The sequence below is a fragment of the Geotrypetes seraphini genome, chromosome 13 (assembly GCF_902459505.1).
Source record: "Geotrypetes seraphini chromosome 13, aGeoSer1.1, whole genome shotgun sequence".
Classification (NCBI taxonomy): domain Eukaryota; kingdom Metazoa; phylum Chordata; class Amphibia; order Gymnophiona; family Dermophiidae; genus Geotrypetes; species Geotrypetes seraphini.
Window position 1 is genome coordinate 6,664,959 of NC_047096.1, and position 22,255 is coordinate 6,687,213.

At 44.7% G+C, this 22,255-nt stretch overlaps 1 protein-coding gene across 4 annotated transcripts in view; it reads right to left on the reverse strand.

Annotated features, from left to right (window-relative positions):
* KCND3 (potassium voltage-gated channel subfamily D member 3) overlaps positions 1 to 22,255 on the reverse strand; it is a 243,247-nt gene that overhangs the window by 217,989 nt on the left and 3,003 nt on the right. Inside the window, exons 1-3 of one of the 4 annotated variants that reach the window (XM_033919251.1) lie at positions 16,709 to 16,725; positions 16,128 to 16,337; positions 10,438 to 11,616 (exon numbers count right to left, since the gene is read on the reverse strand). In XM_033919251.1, coding sequence (XP_033775142.1) covers positions 10,438 to 11,543 — 1,106 coding nt within the window. In that variant the 5' untranslated portion in view covers positions 11,544 to 11,616; positions 16,128 to 16,337; positions 16,709 to 16,725. The other 3 variants (XM_033919249.1, XM_033919250.1, XM_033919252.1) reach the window with 3 other exon arrangements.

Below are 22,255 nucleotides of genomic sequence, written 5' to 3' on the forward strand. Positions count from 1 at the left end.
AGAGGTGCCAGCGCCTGGGGTGACTGACATGATCAACTACTGGTTTATAGGTGGCCGTCGATAACAGCGCCGTTTACAGAATCCAGCCCGAACTGCTAAATTTCAGCGGTGATAACTGCTGAAGATTAGTGAACAGCCCCCAGACAAGCATTAAACTGGTCAGTGGCCTTTTCCGGCCAGATAAATCCTTCTGAATAATCGACCAGTCAGTGCACACCTGTTCATTGTTCATTTACTATACTGCTTACACTTCTGATAAAATCTAAGCAATTTACAATTCATTCTAAAAATAGACAGACAGAAATAGAACACCGTAAAGTTGACAGAAAAGCAAAACAATCAAATCCACTATTTGCAATATCATTCATACATCAGCAATAAACCACCAGCTGACAATGCAGCTGCTCACCAGAAAAGCAAAAGCCACTTTAAAATAACACGTCTTTGAAAGAGTTTTAAAAATTGCTTTAAAAGACACTTCTTTATGAAGCTCAAAAGGCAATTTATTCCATAGTTCTGGAACTTGCAAAAAAAAAAAAGTGCCATCACACATAGGGTCTTAGATGACTATTGTACGATCTGTTAATGAACAGATGAAAGGTACCTATAGTACAGCAATTGATTCTAAATACAAAGGAATCGAGTCATATAAGTGCTCTAAGGATCAGTGTTTAGGTTTTTAATTCAATACGATATTTAATTGGAAGCCAGCACTGTTTCAATAACAAAGGGGTTGCATGGTCCTTAGCTCCTGTCTTAGTTGAAAGTCTCATGGCTGCATTCTGTAAAGTTTTCACACGGAGGGGGCATTTCCCACAATAACCCCATATGTTGTGGAAAAGTGTCCTTGACATGCTGAAGTGTTGTGTTTATCTGCATGCATTCATGCCAGCATAGACATGGTGCTTGGGCGCACCTAGGGTTACCAGATTTTACTACTGTAAAATCTGGACTCATGGCCCCACCCCACAGGCTCATCCAGCCCCGTCTCATTCTGCCCAAGCCACGCCCCATTCTGCCACAGTCTCACTCCCCTAGCTCCGCCTCTCTCAACTTGTTCTAATCCTCGGAGCCATGCCAGAGGACATCTGCGCATGTGCAGGTGTAAAAAACCTTAACCTATAGGAAGGTGAGATGCAAATGTTAAGAGCCTTAGCCAATAGGGAGAGGAGGAGACAGTGGATACATGGATGGGCAGACTGGATGGGCCATTTGGTCTTTATCTGCCAGCATGTTTCTATGTTTCTAAAACCATAAAGCTCTATGACCTCACAATGTAGGTGTAAAGAGCCTTAGCCTATAGGAAGAGGAGATGCAAATGTTAAGAGCCTTAGCCAATAGGGAGAGGAGGAGATAGTGGATGCTGTGGATGGGTCATTTAGCCTTTATCTGGCATCATGTTTCAATAAGATTTCTAATGCCATACCTTGAATTTTATACACAATAGCTTGAACTTAATGCATTGGTCTATAGATAACCAATGAAGTTCATATAGAACCTAAGTCAAACCACTCCCACCATGCCTACTTTCTAGTAGGCGCCTTGGGGTAGACGCCTACCTCAAAGTGGTAGGCGACTCCCGAATTTGGCGAATATATGCGAATTAATTTTTTGAATCAGTTTTTAATGGCACTTTTCAATTATCAACGCTGATTACGTTAATTAAAAAATTCAGTTAGGCATCTCGATTGGCCAAGCATGCTGACCTAGGCACCTAACTTTAGGCATTTTTAAAAAATAGAATCAGGGCCTTAGTATGCCGCACACCCCCTCCTCAAAAATACAAGAATATTTGGTACGTGGTTTGCACGCACATGTTCAAAAATTATACCTCAGCACGCCCCACAGTATTCAGTTTTAGGTTTATCACAGCTTAGTAAAAGGACCCCTACAACTGCTCCTATATCCTGGAAATAGTATTCCTTCTACATCCAGATTTGTGCTCTACATTGGATTATAGTATCCGAGTTCAGTCTATCAGACCAGGGTATTTAGTCAACAACTTCTTGAATATCTTCCACCTGTACGGACACTTTCCATTGGTATCCAGCTCCAGTAACACAAGAACATAAGCTGTGCCTCTGCTGGGTCAGACCAGAGGTCTATCATGCCCATCAAGTCCAGGACCTGTATAGTAACCCTCTATCTATACCCTTCTATCCCAGTTTTCTTTCAGAAAAATTGTCCAATCTCTTTTTGAACTCCAATACCGTACTCTGTCCTATCACGCCCTCTGGAAGCGCATTCCAGGTGTCCACCACCCGTTGGGTGAAGAAGAACTTCCTAGCATTGGTTCTGAATCTGTCCCCTCTTAATTTTTCCAAATGGCCTCTCGTTCTTGTAGTTTTTGAAAGTTTGAAGAATCTGTCCCTCTCCACTTTCTCTATGCCCTTTAAGATCTTGTAAGTCTCTATCATGTCCCCTCTATGTTTCCGCTTCTCCAGGGAAAAGAGCCCAAGTTTCTCCAATCTTTCTCTATCTATCTCTCTCTATATATATTTCTCTCTGCCTCCCTTTCTCTCTCTCTTCCTCTCTATTTCTCTCTGTCTCCCTTTCGGTCCCTCTCCACTCTATGCCCTTCAAGATCTTGTAAATCTCTATCATGTCCCCTCTACGTCTCCGCTTCTCCAAGGAAAAGAGCCCCGTTATTCCAATCTTTCTCTATCTATCTCTCTCCATTTCTGTCTCTCTCCTTTTCTCTCTCTTTCTCTCTCTCTCTGTCTCCCTTTCTATCTCTCTTTCTGTCCCTCTCCACTCTCGCTATGCCCTTCAAGATCTTGTCTCTATCATGTCCCCTCTAAGCCTCTGCTTCTCCAGGGAAAAGAGCCCCAGTTTCTCCAATCTTTCTCTATCTATCTATCTCCCTTTCTCTCTCTCTCTTTCTTTATTTCTGTCTTTCTCCCTTTCTCTCTCTCTTTCTGTCCCTCTCCACTTTCTCTATGCCCTTCAAGATCTTGTAAGTCTCTATCATGTCCCCTCTACGTCTTTGCTTCTCCAGGGAAAAGAGCCCCAGTTTCTCCAATCTTTCAGTGTATGAAAGGTAAAAGTTATAGTGAAGGAGTTAATGCCGTTGCTTTACATCTGGAAAATAACAGCTGGTGACTGTCCTTCAATATCTTGCACTGTCATGCAGGAAATGCGGTAACTCCCAAGAAGTTTGTATCAGTCCATCTGTCAAACATTCTGACATCAATTCTTTTCCATTCCATTACGCTCCATAACACTCAATGCCTTTTCATTCCCAATATGACAAAATAAAATTTAAAAAACACCCTACACACACACACGCACAGGCAAAATCCAACCTGACCGGCAGTTTTTTTCTTCCCCCGCCTCACCCATTCATTCACGCCCCACATCGCTCTATTTTCAAAGTCTGCCACTTCTATATCAAAATCCGGCTCTCTCCTCATGGTACAGTCTGCAAGGAAGTTTTCAGGATTTCCCCAATAAACATGCATGAGATCTATGTGCATGCACTGCTTTCAATGCATATTCATTGGGGAAATCCTGAAAACTCGACTGGATTGCGGCCCTCGAGGACCGACATTGGACACCCCTGAGTTAAACTCTGGAACGCATTGCCAGAGGTCGTGGAGAGCGGATAGCGTAGCTCGGTTTAAAAAAGGTTTGGACAATTTCCTGGACGAAAAGTCCTTATGTTATTGAGACGGACATGGGGGAAGCCACTGCTTTCCCTGGATCGGTAGCATGGAATATCGCTACTCTTTGGGGGTTCCGGAATCCTGTTATTTGTTGAGATTCTGGAATGTTGCTACTATTCGGGTTTTTGCCAGCAAAGCTAAGCCCTAACGTGGCATGCAGGAAGGAGTGGCCTAATGGTTAGAGCTACAGTCTCAGCACCCTGAGGTTGTGGGTTCAAATCCTGCACTGCTCCTTGTGACCCTGAGGAAGTAATTCAGTCCTCCATTGCCCCAAGCACATTAGATAGATTGTGAGCCCAATGGGTCAGATAGGGAAAATGCTTGAGTATCAGATTGTAGATCACCTCGATAACCTTGATAGGCAGTATATAAATACCTATATAAATAAGCTTAGGAAATGGGCTACTTACTGTTCTCGGCTGAAGCCTGCTTAGAACAATACTGCACTTTCATCTCATTTCCTGCAGGCGACAAACCTACGCTATAAAAATCTGCTGGTGTGCACCCCAGAGGTGGCCGTTTTCCTGGTCCTGGAATCTTAGCTGAAGAGCGACTGCTATAGAAAACCTCATTATTATTACTGAATATCATATCTATAGCGAGTGCGACTTCTTTGGCTCAGATGAATAAAGATCTCATGCTATGTTCGCGGCATAATCACACTTTCATCTCTAGCCTTGCAAAAAATGTCTTTAAGGATGGTGCCGCTTTGAATTCGAGATTCATTTCAAGTACTTTTCGTTCCATCTTCCTTCAAATGTGAAATAATTCTTTCTATGTATTTTCTAAATGTAGGACAAGCCAACAAGTGCTCAAAAATGTCCAAACGAGTCCCTCCAACAACCCTTTATTCTAAAGAAGTGGCAAAGGTTGTTTAAAACTGCTAGTTAACAGTTTATCTTTTATTAATGACCCCTCCCTGCACAGGAAAAGTGAAACCTGAAATCCGTCTTCAAACAAATCACTGAAAAGGTCCCACATGGCCTGGCTCCAGTTTATAACGAAAACCGCCTAGAACTGAAAGGTATTGGCGGGATAGAAGACATCAATGCAATGGAATATATGAGCTCTTTTTGAATACACCAGGTCCAAGAAGGAAGTTAACATATATAAAGAAAGATATCGCTCCTTTTTCTTGTGAAATTGCGCTTTTGGCCTTGCACTAGAGGAGCAGGCTAATGGTTACAGCAGCAGGCTGGAAGCCAGGGTCAAATCCCCCTGATGTGCCCTTACATAGAAACATAGAAATTGACGGCAGATAAGGGCCACGGCCCATCTAGTCTGCCCACCCCAATGACCCTCCCCTACCTTTCTCTGTGAATAGATCCCACGTGTCTATCCCATTTGGCCTTAAAATTAGGCACGCTGCTGGCCTCATCACCTGAAGTGGAAGACCATTCCAGCGATCAACCACCCTTTCGGTGAAAAAGAATTTCCTGGTGTCACCACGCAGTTTCCCGCCTCTGATTTTCCACGGATGTCCTCTTGTTGCCGTGGGACCCTTGAAAAAGAAGATATCCTCCTCTGCATCGATGCGGCCCGTGAGATACCTCAGGCACAAACTTGTAAACCCTCCGATGACCGGGACTCCTCTTACATTCAAATCTCAATCTATTAAAACTCTACCTTCACTTAAACTACTTGGAGTAACTTTTGATAACAAATTTAGTTATCATCTTCATATCGGTACAGTGGTCTAACGTTGCTTTATCGGCTCCGTACGATCAGATCATTATCGAAACTATTAGATGCCGCATCCTTGAACATTTTGATACACTCTCTCGTGATCTCGTGCATTGACTATTGTAATGCCCTTCATAAAAAGGTATAACCAAAAAAGAAATACGAAGACTTCAGATAATAAAAAAACACCGCCGTAAAAATAAAACCTGGAGTATTGTATCCAACACTGGTCTCCCTACCTAAAAAAGGATATAACCCTGCTGGAAAGGGTACAGAGGCGAGATTCCACTGTAATATCCTGTTATCAGTTTGGTATGTCCCCTGAGGAAGGCAGTGTTCTGCCGAAACCAGGATCCTAGTTGGGACTTCTCATAAGAACTTTCAATAAAATCTTTTGTTTTGCTTCTCGCTGTTCTGGGCAAAGGAAGACTCCTCTTTTTCTGTCGGGTTGTACATAAAACTCTAGACTGTGTCAGCCTGTTCTCGGAGGTCAGCTGTCAAATGCTCAGGTACAGCATCAGGTCTCCACAACAATCAACTGATTTTGATGTTTCTACTTCAGTTGATCCACGGCTTTGACCCCATTTTGGAATGTGCAGACCACCTGCCCTATTGCTTTTTAAAAACTCAGGTACTCCAAGATCTCTACAGAGTCTTCGCATTAGTTCCACAAAAACCATAACAACCTGCAAGGAATTCAAAATTTAGAACCTAAAGGATGCTGATCAGCCTAGTAAGATGAGTCAAAGTGGGCATTTAGAATGCAAATCCGGTTTCATTTATAAGGCCCACTTTCGAGAAAGCCTAAGGTGGTAAAGAAACATAGAAACATGATGGCAGATAAAGGCCAAATGGCCCGTCCACAACATCCACTATCTCCTCCTCTCCCTATTGGCTAAGGCTCTTAACATTTGCATCTCCTCCTCCTATAGGCTAAGGCTCTTTACACCTGTATTGTGAGGTCATAGAGCTGCCCATCCACAGTAACCATTATCTCTTTCTCTCTGAGAGATCCTACATGCCTATCCCAGGCCCTTTTGAATTCAGACACAGTCTCTGTCTCCACCACTTCTTCCAAGAGACTCTTCCATGCGTCTACCACCCTTTCTGTAAAAAAGTATGTCCTTAGATTACTCCAGAGCCTATCACCTCTTAACTTCATCCTATGCCCTCTCATTGCAGAGTTTCCTTTCAAATTAAAGGGACTTCACTCATGCGCATTTACATTAGGTAGGTATTTAAAACGTCTATCATATCTCGCCTCTCCCGCCTTTCCTCCAAAGAATTCTATAAAATAACCCATACAATAATCACAACAACTTCCGATGGAGAAAGCAAAGCAAACTGCACCACTGCTGCAGTTTCTCCAAGAGGTTCAAGTAGCCTGAATACCGCACAAAGCAGTGTCCCGCAAACTTTCTCGAGCCACGGCGCAATAAACGTAGTGGCCACGACTTGAGGCATCTGGAAGTGAGAGGAAATGACTGCGATGATGTCACATGCATGCTTGACATCCGCGCAGTCGTATCATAGCATTCATTCCCCATTGATCAAGCTGGAATGATATCGGTCTTCGAGGGTCGCAAACCAGTCGGGTGTTCAAGATTTCCACTATACATATGCACGAGAGCTGTTTGCATACAGTAGATAGAAATAATTCACTTGCACATTCCTTGGGGAAATCCTGAAAACCCAACTGGGTTGTGGCCCTGAAGGATCAACATTGAGCACCCCCCTGCTGAGGACCGGCTCAATGCCCCGCCCCCAGCCACTGCCCCACCCCCAGCCACTTCCCACCTCTGATGCTACTGTACTGCCCAGTTCTGGCAAGATGTGTTTTCACGGTACACCATCAAAAGTGCGCAGGACTTTCGCACGCCAACAATCCCACGGCAATATTTACATGCAGGACATATGCGCACTGTCGCTTCCATCGCTTTTAAGGCTTTCCATTAGTGCTGAGGGAGTGGGGGGGGGGGAACCCCCCACTACATTTGCAAGTCCTCGCACTCCTGCTGAGGAGAGAACCCCCTCCCCAAGTACATTAAAAACTTCAGTTTTTGTTGTTTGGGATTTTTCAGTGTAGTGGGGGGCGTTTCCCCCAACCCCCCACGGGAGCACGAGGATTTGTAAATTTAGTGGGGGGGGGGTTGCCCACACCCCCTCCCCCTCACACCACTAACTGAAAGCCTTATAAGTGGCAGAAGCGACGATGTGCATATATCCAGCACGCAAATGTCGCTGCAGGATTGTCGGTGCTTTCGAAGGGTCACCACGGCTGGTGCTAAAAAAAACGTACTGTGTTTTTGTAAGAGGGGTGGGTGGGTTTTTAAACAATAAGCATATAACCTATGAATCAGCCCTTCAATGTGATGCACTCTTGCCAGGTCAATAAGATAGTGAGTGGTGCGGAACTAATTAACATAAAATGGTTATGTGTTGTTTCAAAATGTTACTAAAACAAGGGGAGGCTGCATGAAACTAATAGGCAGCACGCTTGCAACCGAGGGAAAAGTGTGTTTCTCACTCAGCATTCAATTAAACTGTGGAGTTTATTACCAGAAGACAAGGCCAAGGCAGTTAGCTTAGCAGGGATTAAAGAGGGTTTAGGCAAGTTTCACAGGAAAGAAAAAAAAGTATTAATAAGGAGGCAGACTTTGAAAATCCAATGCTTATCTCTGGGTGCGGATCTCCTGACAAAAAAAACATTTGATCTGGATTGATCCAAATCAACTAACTTCATTTATTCAAGACCTGTTGATTTAGTCACCTTGGGGTTTGTTTGTGAGGGGTTTTTTTTAGCTAAATTAAGCCTGCATGGCGGGATCCTATATAATAAAAGCCTAAGCGCACATGCACACTTAGGATTTCGTGTTCCCTGCCGCTGTGGTGTGTGATCTGTGGCCACCAATCCGGCGGCAGGGAACATTCTGGCCACTCCCCTCCTCCCGCCCTCACTCACCATGGAAGCCAGGCAAGCTCTCTCCCTGCCCGCATCCTCGGCAGGGAACACACCTCCCGCCCTCACTCGCCGCTGCTGCCGCCGCCACTGCTGCTGATCCTCCTCTTCAGAGCAGCCTGCGATGGTGGCCGGCTTTAGCGAACCTCGCAGACTGCTCTCCAACCTCGGTAGCACGTTCCCTCCGACGCACGGGATTGCGTCAGAGGGAACGTGTTACCGAGTTGGAGAGCGGCCTGCGAGGTTCGCTAAAGCCGGCCACCATCGCAGGCTGCTCTTTAGAGGAGGATCAGCCACCATGATTGCCAAAAAGTAGAGTCCTCCATTTGTGGCAGCAAGGGAAATACTGCTGCTTCTGTAAAGGAAAGTGGGGGGGGGGAATGCTGCTAGTACTTCACAGGGATCTGGAGGGGAAGGGAAATATCACTGCTGCTTCTGCAAAGGAAAGTGTGTGTGGGGGGGGGGGGGGGGGAGACAGAAAGAAATACAGACAGACAAAGGAGGCCAGGGAGAGAGAGACAGACAGAAATAAGGACAGACAGGGGACCAGAGAGACATAAAGAAAGAAAGAAAGACAGACAGGCATATATTCTAGCACCCGTTAATGTAACGGGCTTAAACACTAGTAATCACATAACTCCATATTGAGGTGGCAAGCATAGCCAGTCCTGGGTTCATCCCACTGCATGCAGGGAGATGTAGTTCCAATTCTCATTTTCCCATGAAGAGAAGAAATACAGGTCCATGCAGGCAATGGAGAAAAGACTAAGACCGACTATACCTGTCCCCCCCCCCCCCCCCCCCACACACCTTCACCTCCTTTTTCATGGTCACCCTGTCCATACAAACCCAGGATAAGGATAGCACACTCTTAAAAATAAATGGAACCAGTTCCCCGTTAATGTGGAAATAATGTGGTGACCTCCTTAAGTGCACAGATTTCAACTGCTTGTCTGACAGAGATTTAAATTCTTTTGCCTTACAACTGTGCTCACATTATATTTTTCCATTATTTAAAAGTATCGCTTCAACAGCCAGCTCATACATAAAAGGCAGATTGACTATTTATAACAGAAACAAATGTAAGAGCTTCTGCTGCAGGAAGTCTCGTCATTCGAAAACTGTATCGGTTCTGCTTAGCTCTGTTGTTACTCTTATTTCATATGCTTTTAATCCAAAATTGCACATAAAATAATTTTTTTAAAAAAAAGGAAATTGAAGAAAACAACTCAGAATAAGAACAGAACTGTCTTATGTTGATAAACCCGGTTTGGATTGACTGAAGAATTTAGATATGAAATCTATTTGGCTTATTCAGTGTATCAGTAAGATCCTCCTACAGGCCTATTCATTTTTAATAAATCACTACTGGAGGCAAGTCTTTGTATAAGGAGTGAGCAATATAAAATTAAAAAAAAAAAAAGTCACATGGGTTGGAAAAATATAAGAAATGAATTTGGCATGGAATATGTGAGGTTTACTTAAATTCTTTGTTCCCTTTGTAAATGAAAAAAAAAAATATTAAGGTGGTCTAGAAATGGATCTAATTCTCCTGACTATACAATGGGACTTTTTCTGTACTGATGTAGATGAGACGAAATGAGCCTCGAGGAAAACAAACAAAAAAAAACTTTTTATGCCAGAGAATTGATTATAACTGCACATAGTGAAAAACATACAAACAAAAAACCCCTCCTTGCTTAATTAGTGGACAATGTTGCCATCCAGATTATAATTACAGATGAGCGTAATCTCTTAATATTTTCAGTAACAGAAAAGGATTCAAACATGTTTACAAAGACATCAAGGTCCATATGCAACATCCCACAGATCTACAGACCAGCACAAGAAAGCACAAAATTGAGTCTCTCCAGGGTCTCTTAATACTGCAAATGTTTTTAACCACCATTGCAGAAAAAAATTATTTCATGTGCCTGCTTCAGGCAGAGATTAAAATATTCAGAAGAACAAAAATATATTTATAACTCTGCAGCAAATTTTGGGAAAAGTAGCATAAATTAGTTTACAACAAAAAAAACAAACAAACACAACAAGAAAGTTGAAAGATAATGAAATTCCAGCAACAACCATCTTTATCTCCAGTGACTAAGAGAAGAATGTGATACTTACCCAAGGGTTGTCATGGTAACTATGGTATACCAAAAGGAAGCTGGGATGCTCGTGAACTTGCTCGAGGATGACCCTTTCTCTGCATAAAACATCACGGTAGCAAAGATAATGATCGCCATAGTTAGTGAAAACAGAAGAAAGCCAAGTTCAGAGGCACAACTCTTCAGAGTGTAGCCCAGGATCCGTAAGCCTTGAGAGTGACGCGAAAATTTGAAAATCCTGAAGACCCTGAAGACCCGTAGAGTCACAAAGGCTCCACTGACATCCTCATTGTTGGACATCACCAAGCCTATGTAGTAGGGCATAATTGCCACCACGTCAATAATACTCATGACACTCCTCATGAACCTGTAACGGCTAGGGGCAGCAAAAAGCCGCAAGAGATACTCAACGGTGAAAATCATAACGCAAGCAGTGTCCAAACAGAAGAAAGCCACGCTGTACCTCTCCCCACAGGGAAGCTCTTTGTTTCCTGGCACCGTGCCGCACGGAACGGTTTCCACTACATTGGTGATAACGGACACGGCGATGAAGAAGCCCGTGACGTAGTAGAACACTAAGGCCAACGTGCTGGTGTGGGGGTTTTCAAAAGCCCGCCACATAGTCTGGCGGAAATTAAGAGAGGGCATGGCTTCTTGATTGTTCTCGGAATCATTGTCGTCTAACAGTCTTTCTGCATTCTCTCTTTTCCGGTCTTTGTACTCTTCGTAACAACAATCGCCAATGATTTCAGGTAGGATCCCATAGAAGGAAAGTTCTTCATCGTAAGCAGAAATGCACTCATACCTTGGATAGTGCAATTTGCCCGTTCTGTAAAAATTTAAGATGCACCGAAACACTTCTGGATCTCTGTCAAAGAAATATTCCTTGGTCTCTTCATTGAAGAAGAATTCTTTTTCCGAGCTGCCCAGCAAAGTGTCTGGATACCTCTCGAGGGTAGTCCTCCAAGTCTGGAAACGCCGCCCACTTACATTGAGGATAATCAGCTCATCCTGTTTCTTGTTCTTATCAGCTGGGGCCAGTGGCATAGGGCAGGTGGCCACTGGCATCCATCCAATGGCTGCTGCCCTTGCAAAGGGCAGCCAAGCTGCCACGCCTGCGGCCATAATGGCTCCAGGTCTTGGTAAGGCAGACTGCTGTGCTGATGTTAACACCAGTTTGTCTTTAGATCAGTAACATCTAGAAAGAAAGAAAGTCATTTGATTAAAAAAATAAAATAGAGAGAGATGCAACTTTATAGACTATTTCAATACATCTTAAAACAATATGAAAGCAAGATATTGACACCTATGCACAATAATGAAAAGACTGTGTATTTTATTGTATTTTCATACTTAGAATTTCAGTCTGGAATCATAACAGTGCTCATCAGAACAATGGTCACCATTGGGAGTGTGTGGCGCAGGGGTTAGAGCTACAGGCTCAGCACCCCGAGGTTGTGGGTTCAAATCCCATGCTGTTCCTTGTGACCCTGGGCAAGCCACTTAATCCCTGCTGCCCCATGTACATTAGATAGATTGTGAAAAGTTTCAGCCTCTGATAACCAGAGCTGGTATTGTGATGTCACAATGCCTCATTCCACCCACCAATAAGAGCCAACCTCATCAGTGATGTCACAATGGCTTGATTGTCCTACACTTGGCTCACTTTTACTACATTTTCATTTCTAGAGTGGCGCAGTGGTTAGAGCTACAGCCTCAGCGCCCTGAGGTTGTGGGTTCAAACCCACGCTGCTCCTTGTGAGCCTGGGCAAGTCGCTTAATCCCCTCATTGCCCCAGGTACATTAGATAGAGTGTGAGCCCGCCGGGACAGACAGGGAAAAATGCTTGAGTGCCTGAATGTAAGCCACTTAAGGCTACAAGTGGTATATAAATGCTAAAAATAAATAAAAATAAAAATCCAGTCCTTAGGTTCACCCAGCCAGTCAAGTTTACAAGATAGCCACAATGAATATGTATGAGACAGATTTGCATGCAATAGAGGTTGTACGTTACATACAAATTGGTCTCTTTACATTCACTGTGAATATCTTGAAAACTTACCTTGGTGGGTGAGTCATGAGGAATGGGTGGGAAACCCCTGCGTCAGAAGGAATTGCCCAAAGTTAACAACTTAGGCCTAGATTCTGTAGACGGCGCTGAAATCAGCAGCCACTTAAAAAGTGGTTGCTGATCACGTCACGTGATGTAAATGCACATGAGTCAAGTCTCTCATTTGAGAGGAAGCTACGGAACGAGAGGGCATAGGATGACGTTAAGAGGTGATAGGCTCAGGAGCAATCGAAGGAAATATTTTTTTACAGAAAGGAAAGTAGATGCATGGAACAGAAACTGTGTCTGAATTCAAGAAAGCATGGGATAGGCACGTGGGATGTCTTAGAGAGAGGAAGAGATAATGGTTACTGCGGATGGGCAGACTGGATGGGCCATTTGGCCATTATCTGCCATCATATTACAATGTTTCTATAACCATAAAGCTCTATGACCTCACAATTCAGGTATAAAGAGCCTTAGCCAATAGGGAGAGGAGATGCAAATGTTAAGAGCCTTAGCCAATAGGGAGAGGGGGAGATAGTGGATGATGCGGATGGGCCATTTGGCCTTTATCTGCCATCATGTTTCTATGTTACTAAAGTTCTGTGACCTCACAATGCAGGTGTAAATAGCCTTAGCCTATAGGAAGAGGAGATGCAAATGTTAAGAGCCTTAGCCAATAGGGAGAGGAGGATATAGTGGATGCTGTGGATGGGCAGACTGGATGGGCCATTTGGCCTTTATCTGCCAGCATGTTTCTATGTTTCTAATCATGTGACAGCACCATATACAAAATCATAAACCAGGAAAGATAGGCACCAGAGTTTTCCAGGCCTACATTTCTGGCACCTCATTTTGCCATGAATCACACCTTCGTAGGTGCTTCACAGGACCTAATGCCCCTTCCAGCATTAGCCACATCCATAGTAGCATTAGATGCTGTAATAGGATTAGGTCAGTCATAGGGGGAAACCCCCTCCAGGGATTCAAGACCAAGCTCGACATGTTCCTGCTGAACCAGAACGTACGCAGGTAGGGCTAGTCTCAGGGCGCTGGTCTTTGACCAGAAGGCCGCCATGTGAGTGGACTACTGGGCACAGTGGACCACTGGTCAGACCCAGCAGTGGCAATTCTGGTGCCTTTTCTTTAACTTTATTGTTATTTACCATTTCAAATGGTGTTTTTTTTTTTTTAAATTAATCCCCCTTTTATAAGACCGTAGCGCAGTTTTTAGCGCAGGCAGCGGCGGTAACAGCTCCGATGCTCATATCATTCCTATGAGCATCGGAGCTGTTACTACCACGGCCAGCGCTATAAATTGCGCTATGGTTTTGTGAAGGGGGGCAACTTACGAACCCCCCTTATTTTTCAGATTACAAAATAGTATGCATGTAAATGGCAATCGATGATTTAGTACACTTCTCCCGCCGTATTCGCTGTGATAGGGGATAACAGAACCGCAAAACAGAAAAAAACGCAAATAACTTTTTCAGGTGTCATTCGCTGTTTTCTATGAAAAACCATCGTGAATATGGTGGAACCGCAAATAACATGGTGGGAGACCTGGCCTGTTCCTGAAGGAGAGGCAAAACACGGTGAAGAAAGTGCTGGGAATCGGCGATTTCTCTACGCAAGCTGATGTAATTTGGGAGGGGGGGGGGGGAGGAACCAGCAAGCTAAAACCGTGATTAATCGAAACTGCAAATGCTGAAACTGCGAATACAGAGGGAGAAGTATAATTGCAAATGCTATAATGTATTCTGAAAGCAATTTTTAAAAACTGGGCATAGAATTCTTTTTTATAAAAGTGGATAAAACCATTATTTTCCTAGAACTTTGGTAGAGAACAGAAATGCTAAGTTATCCAGTTCCAGGTTGGAGATTTGGGACAGTCCTGGTTTTGAATTTGCATCCCAAAGCCATGTGGGATTTGTAGTCTCTAATCCTGCCCGTTGAAACCAGTGCTGCAAGTCCCATAATGCACCAGAATAGGGGTGGCCAGAAATCCAGGACTGCCCCATAGGCTCCTTTGTTACAGAATGCCTTGTGATACCTAAGAAACCAAAAGCATTAATGCAGTGGTTCCCAACCCTGTCTTGGAGGACTCCAGGGCCCATCTGGTTTTCAGGCTAGCCCTAATGAATATGCATGGAGCAGATTTGCATGCCTGTCACTTCCATTCTATGCAAATCTCTGTCATGCATATTCATTAGGGCTAGCCTGAAAACCAGATGGACCCTGGAGTCCTCCAAGACAGGGTTGGGAAGCACTGCATTAATGCACTTGCCAACAGAAAACAAGCAAGAAGGTATGAACATCCTTAAGGGCTGACCATGCTCTAAAGACAGGTTATGAACCCAGTCCACCCTACTCAACTTGCCAGTCATGTTTTCAGGATACCCACAATATGTACGTTTGAAACAGATCTGCATACAATGGAGACAACACATGCAAATTTCTCTCAAACATAATCACTGGGAATCTTTAAAAACCCCGCTCTAAAAAATTAGGGTTCCCTCCATCCCATAGCTGTCCTGGGGATGAATTCAGATTGATCTGAAGCATTGAGAGACCGGCTAGGGATCCTATAAGACAGGTATGCAACCCTATGGAAAAAGTCCCCAATACTGGGCGAGGAGGCTACAGCTCTCCAGTATACAGGTGCGTAAAGTTTTTGTTGGGGTTTTTTTTTAGACAAACCAGGTCCAATGGATCAGAACAATTGCAGATTATTGCTTCAAGATAATCCCTCTATTAATTTGTAGAGAAGCGCACAAAGGCTGAGGTGTGGGTGCACTTTTAGGTAGCAAATGCTCGACACATGAGTAGGAAGGGCTCCGTTAAATTATCTAGTTGGTGGAAGTGCCAAGATAAAAAGTCTCTGGATCGTGACTTTTCTATTGCAAACGTCCACATCAAAGGGTGAATTTGGAGTGGGGGCAGGGGGACGAGTCATGGCAGCAAAACTGGGAGCCAACCGTGTTTAGTATCCCATCCCATATTATCTTCTTTTTTAGAGACAATTTTAACAGAACATTTTCAGGTGATTTAAATTTGTGGACATCAGGTTCAATTAAGAGAGCTCCATAAATCCATCAAAGAAAATACAAAACTGAGAAACCGAGAGCCCCGAGGGAGAAGAAAAAAACCCCAAAATAACCCATCGATAAATCCCATAGCATTAACTTCTGTGAACAGCAACCACTGTCCAAAGGTCGATTACTAAAGGCAACGATTCAGTTGCATTCTTTCAGCTAAAGCGCAATATTATAATATAATATAATATATATAACACCAGTTTGCTACAAATCAACTTATAGACGTGGATTCGTCCTTGTTTAAAAGAAGGTTAAGGAGGGAACCTGCTTTTCAACCATGCTATCATTTTCTTCTTTACATTATATTTGTGTGTGTGGGGGGGGGGGGAAGGGGCCGCTTTTACTTGTGGTCTCTCGACTACCCCCAACTCACAAAAGCATCTTCGCCGGTCTTTTCCCCACTCCACGGTCTCAGCAACTCGGGAAAAACCTGGGAACGTTTAGAGCTGCCCTGCTAAGGGGGCCAAAAAGGCAGCAACAGGCTTGCAACCAACAGCTGCAAACTTCACACATGCCTAGCAAACCCCCCCCCCCCCCAGCTCCTCGGCACCCCCTTACCTCTGAAGAAACGAAACGCACGTCAAACGAAATGCATCCGAAACGAGGCAGCCCTTGGCCACAGGGACAGCGGCTTCTCCGACGCGATCTGCGCTGAGGTTCCAAGGAGTATCTTCCCGTTGCGTTGCCACTTTAGGAGCCTCTCCGGGTGTTGCATTGGCGGGTCTGAGTCGGCGCTCGCTCCTTCCCCGTCAGCCCTTCTGAGGCGTCCTGTGAGGGGAGAGGGAGACGGAGGCGGTGTGAGCATTAAATACACACCAGACCTGACACTGCATGCTAATAGCGGGGGCACCGACAAAGTGTGCAAGAACTTCAAAGTTGCCCCCCCTCCCCGGGAAACTGACCATCGGTCCAGCCTGGCCACTCTTTCTTCCAAGAAGGTCGCCCCGAAATTCTTCCACTGGCTACATTTGACTTCTTAAGCTCCATCGCCCCCCCATATCTGGAACTCGCCCCTTCTTTCTAAATTAGAGTCATCAATTTTTATTTCTCGTTGATTGCTCCTCCCCCCCTCACACCCATTTCTTTAGATGTTATCCCCCCCCCCCTTTTTTTCTTTGACGGTCTATAAATATTTATACCTAGCACAGGAACACGTCCCAATTTAGCTCAGTCAAATGAAGGTATGAAACCTTCCCCCACCCCGGACATCAGCACCTCCTCGGAGGCCACTTTTAAAAAAATACATTTTGGACTATAAGACGCAGGACGATCTGCTGTAGGATCCAGCTCATTTCCTACCAAACCACCAGTGGCAGATGCCACATCTCACTGCCCTTTCCTAGGTGACACCTTGGCACACACACTCTTTCCCCAGGAAGGGTGGGTGGGTGTGATTGACACCTAAAAAACCCCGCAAAAAGCAACAATCTTATTTTATTTTAGACTTGATTCCCCCGTAACCTCTGTATTTTGGTGGATTGATATCTAGATAGTATCGGGGTGCCGTGAGCACAATAAGGAGGGGAGAGAGGATCATGGGGTTCATAAAAAAATCCTAGAGGTGCAGGTCTGCTGCCCAAAAGCCGAGGCCAGCAATCTGGGTCAGGACTGCAAGTCCAGGGGGGCAGAGGCTTGCCCGACCAACGATCAGACAGCTTTTGCTCCCGGCAAAATAATCACCATCTTAACCCACAACACCCCCCCCCCCCCCAAAAAAAAAAAAAAAAATGCAAACCCGCCTCCTGTGTTGCCCAATTCTTTTTGCAAAGAGTGAGCAGGTCGCAGCTGGAAGCCAGATGGCGCAGTCCCCCCTCGCAGGATCCCCCCCCCCCCCCGGCTAGAGAGGGGGTTGAAGCTCATTCCATTCCGACAGGCACGTAACAGGTCCGCACCGCCAATCTCCAGCCCCCGCTGCCTTCAAAGGTTGCCTTTTGGTGGCTATTTTTAGATCCTGGGTCTTGTCCTGGGTCCCTGAGGCGAAGGCTGATCAAGATCACTATTAAAGGAACAGCGCTCTCCCCTGCCTTGGAGGAAGGCGGGGGAGACCGAGGAGAGAGAGAGGGGAAGGGTTAACGAGCTCTTTTAATAAGACAATTCATACAGCTCCGATAGCCGTCCCCAAATCAACCAATCCCCACGGCCTTTTTCCTTAGGCTGCTCCTATTTATAAGGATTTTCCCCAAGGATTAGGATGGGGTGCTGAAAAGTTCTCAGCCCAACCAACTTCCTATTTGGCCCCTGGAGCTGAAATTAAGTGCCAATTTGCAGAAACAAATTTCGCCATCGTTTCAAATCATTGATTGAACCATATCCTGCCTCGTTATCTTCTTGGTTGGGCTGAGAACCTTTCAGCACCCTCCTCATAGCAACATTCCAGAGCTGGTATTGTGATGTCATAAAGCCTCATTCCACCAGTAAGAGCCAACCTCATCAGTGATGTCACAATGGCTGGATTGTCCTAGACTTGGCTCACTTTTATTACATATGAGGGGGTGCTGAAAAGTTCTCAGCCCAACCAACCAACTTCCTAAATTCAGAGCGCTATTTTGCCACTGTAGCTGAAACCATGTCATTCTCTTGGTTGGGCTGAGAACTTTTCAGCACCCCCTGGTAGTGTGAAGAGTCTCTGGTAACCAGAGCTGAGGTTGTGATGTCATAATGCTTCAGTCCACCAATAAGAGTCAACCTCATCAGTGATGTCACAATGGCTGGATTGTCCTATACTTGGCTCGCTTTTATTACATACGAGGGGGTGCTGAAAAGTTCTCAGCCCAACCAACCAACTTCCTAAATTCAGAGCGCTATTTTGCCACTGTAGCTGAAACCATGTCATTCTCTTGGTTGGGCTGAGAACTTTTCAGCACCCCCTGGTAGTGTGAAGAGTCTCTGGTAACCAGAGCTGAGGTTGTGATGTCATAATGCTTCAGTCCACCAATAAGAGTCAACCTCATCAGTGATGTCACAATGGCTGGATTGTCCTATACTTGGCTCGCTTTTATTACATACGAGGGGGTGCTGAAAAGTTCTCAGCCCAACCAACCAACTTCCTAAATTCAGAGCGCTATTTTGCCACTGTAGCTGAAACCATGTCATTCTCTTGGTTGGGCTGAGAACTTTTCAGCACCCCCTGGTAGTGTGAAGAGTCTCTGGTAACCAGAGCTGAGGTTGTGATGTCATAATGCTTCATTCCACCAATAAGAGCCAACCTCATCAGTGATGTCACAATGGCTCGATTGTCCTATACTTGGCTTACTTTTATTATATATGAGGGGGGTGCTGAAAAGTTCTCAGCCCAACCAACCACCTTCCTGCCACTGGAGCTGAAACCACCTCATTCTCTTCTTGGTTGAAGGGAGAACTTTTCAGCACCCCCTCCTATGGGGACTGCTTTCTGTGGATCTGGGGATGTCTGGTCCCGACCAAATGCTGGCCTGAAGGATGCTGGGTACTTCTCCCCTGCCATTCCGCCAGGAAGTACAATTTTTATTAAGTCTGTGCTCGTATGCTGGGACATTGCTTTATTTACCTATTAGATTCAGTGACACAGGGATTAATTTGAGCCTGCTACTGCTGGTCCTAGAAAATATTATTTTTCACTAAATATCCCCAGGTCCTTTCTTTTATTATAGAATGAACATGGCTTATAATATTTAACAACAAGAAAAGGTTAGTTCATTGAAGGAGAATTTATGTCTGCTCTATCCTCTGGGGGCTCCAGTAGACAAACTATAGCAGAACCCAGGAATTAAATTAAGCTTCTTTCTATTAAGCAGCACTTTAGAGGTAATAGCTGGGAAGAGTCACATTTTGCTTAGCTCTTTATTGAGGTGGAACTAGGCACATCCCAAGAGTGAAAAGGGGCCTCCATGCTGCCTTGGCATTTCAAAGCCGAGGGTTAAGGTCACAAGGAACAGCACCGGGATTTGATCTCACAAACTCTACCAGTGAGCCACACCTTCAGTCTGTCAAGGCTTCTGTGAGCCAAGTACAGGACAATCAATCCATTGTGACATCACTGATGAGTTTGGTTCTTAGGCATTGGTGGACTGAGGCATTATGACATCACAAGCTCAGCTCTTTGAGTTTCTGCCAGATACTTGGGTCCTGAATTGGTCACTGTTGGAAACAGGATACAGGGCTTGATGAAAGGGAAAGTGAATAGGGACTTGTACTTTGGCATTTCAAAGCAGTGGGCACTGGGGGGGATTAAAAGACTTGCCCCGGATCACAAGGAGCAGCGCCGGGATTTGATCTCACAACATCTGGGTGCAGAGGCAGCCGCTCTACCAGTGAGCCACAGCCCAGCTTTTCTACCATTGGGTTAGCTGGTTGTCAGGGGAGACTCATCAGTTATCTGTTATTGTGACATCATAAGGAAACAGAATGGCTGGGATTGCAGATTCCAATGTTCCATTACTTTCAGAACTGCACGTAACATTTATTTATTTATTTCTTGGTGACATTACAAAGGAAGGGGTTAGAAGAGGGTAGGGAGGACAGTGGAGGGCAGGAAGATACAGGAGGAGAAGAGGATACAAGTGATTAGGTGTCAAATAGATGAGTTTTCAGTTTCTTCCGGAATTTGATGTGGTTAGGTTCCGTCCTGGTCATTTCAGTAAGGTCATTCCTAGTTTTTACGCCTAGAAAGGTGAGCATGGAGTGGAAAACACGCTTGTATTGCAGATTTTTTTGTGGAAGGGAGATTTAAAAGTATTCTGTTGAGGGTTCTGCGGGAAGTAGACCATGCCTTGGAGAAGAGCTGGATGAGAGGAGCCAACGTGCGAGTTGGCCTGGGTAACGAGGTAGCTGGACCAAGCAATTCTCCATTGATATGCCTTTAGCGCAGGGGTTCTCAACTCAGTCCTTGGGACACACCCAGCCAGTCAGGTTTTCAGGATATCTACAATGAGTATGTAGGGGATACATTTGCATGCGCATTGTATACAAACTCTCAGGCATATTAATTCGGGATATCCTAAAGTCCTGACTAGCTAAGAATGTCCTGAGATCCGAGTTGAGAAAGATATAGAAAGTTTGCATATGCAGCTCCTACTTACTTACATCACATTTGCATTCAGTGGGTCATACTTCTCAAAATGGCACTTATAACTAGCTGGTCCACCTTTAGAAGGCACAGAACTGAACCTCAAAAGCTAGGATTCTCTCCCATTCAATGAGTCAGTCTTCTTAAGGAATTATTTTTATACGGAGAGGGTAGTGGATGCCTGGAATGCGCTCCCGAGAGAGGTGGTGGAGAGAAAAACTGTGACTGAGTTCAAAGAAGCGAGGGGTGAACACAGAGGATCTAGAATCAGAAAATAATAGTAAATATTGAACTAAGGCCAGTACTGGGCAGACTTGCACAGTCTGTGTCTGTGTATGGCCGTTTGGGGGAGGATGGGCTGGGGAGGGCTTCAATGGCTGGGAGGGTGTAGATGGGCTGGAGTAAGTCTTAACAGAGATTTCGGCAATTGGAACCCAAGCACAGTACCGGGTAAAGCTTTGGATTCTTGCCCAGAAATAGCTAAGAAGAAAAAATTAAAAAATTTAAATTGAATTAGGTTGGGCAGACTGGATGGACCATTCGGGTCTTTATCTGCCATCATCTACTATGTTCCTATGTTACAGTTCAAATTAGGCCCAAGCCTTCTTCTTTATCAAACTTGAGGTAGGCTCTCACATTCCATGGCATTTACCATAGTGAAAATCTGGAATGATCTCCCGTCAGATATCAGACTTCTTTCTTCTCTGACATGTTTTAGAAAAACTGAAGACTTATCTGTTTAGGAAATTTTTAGCTGATAATTGAAAGATGGCAATAGATGAAATTTCCTGTCCAGTTATTGTTATCTACTGTTTCCTTGAGTTAACTTTTGTTAACCGGTTCAAGTTCCTTTAGGGAATGATCCGGTAATAAGACTAAGGATTGGGATTAGATCAGATTCATTGGTTCAAATGTTTATTTGACTTGTGTACAAGCCCAAATCATATTTACTACAAACTGGATTCATATTTAAGAACATAAGAATAGGCTTACGGGGTCAGACCAATGGTCCATCAAGCCCAGAAGCCTGGAGAACCCCGGAAGGAGCCGAGTTCTCCAGAGCCCTGCTTTTCTAACCTCCCCTCCCCGCCCCTCTCTGCCTCCCACCAATTAATTCAAACCCTCCCTATTCTACCAGGCCCCTACCCATGCCTCACGCAAATGATTTCCCCCACCCCCGGCTAACCACAGGCCAATGGGTGACACATGGGCCCTACCAGCACCGTGTTATATTCTGCACATTGACACAGTCTCTCGGGCTCCCATTTGTTGTTACAATTCACACACTGGATCATCCCATACCACACATGCTGGATTGTTTGATTTCAGGATTAGTGGGGGGCTTTGCTCCCCCCTACCACATGCTGGATCAAGGGGGAGTGCATTAGTACTCATAGATCCAACCCTAAGCTTGTACCCAACCAGTAGAGGGTAAAGTAACTTGCTCAAGGAGTAGCAGTAAGATATGATAGACATTTAAATATTTGAAAGGTATTAATATAGAACCAAATCTTTTCCACACAAGGGGAAATGGTAAAAGTAGAGGGCTTAATTTAAGGTGGCAGGGAGGAAGACTCAGGAACAATGTTAGGAAATTCTTCTTCACGGAGAGGGTGGTAGATGCCTGGAATGCCTTCCCGAG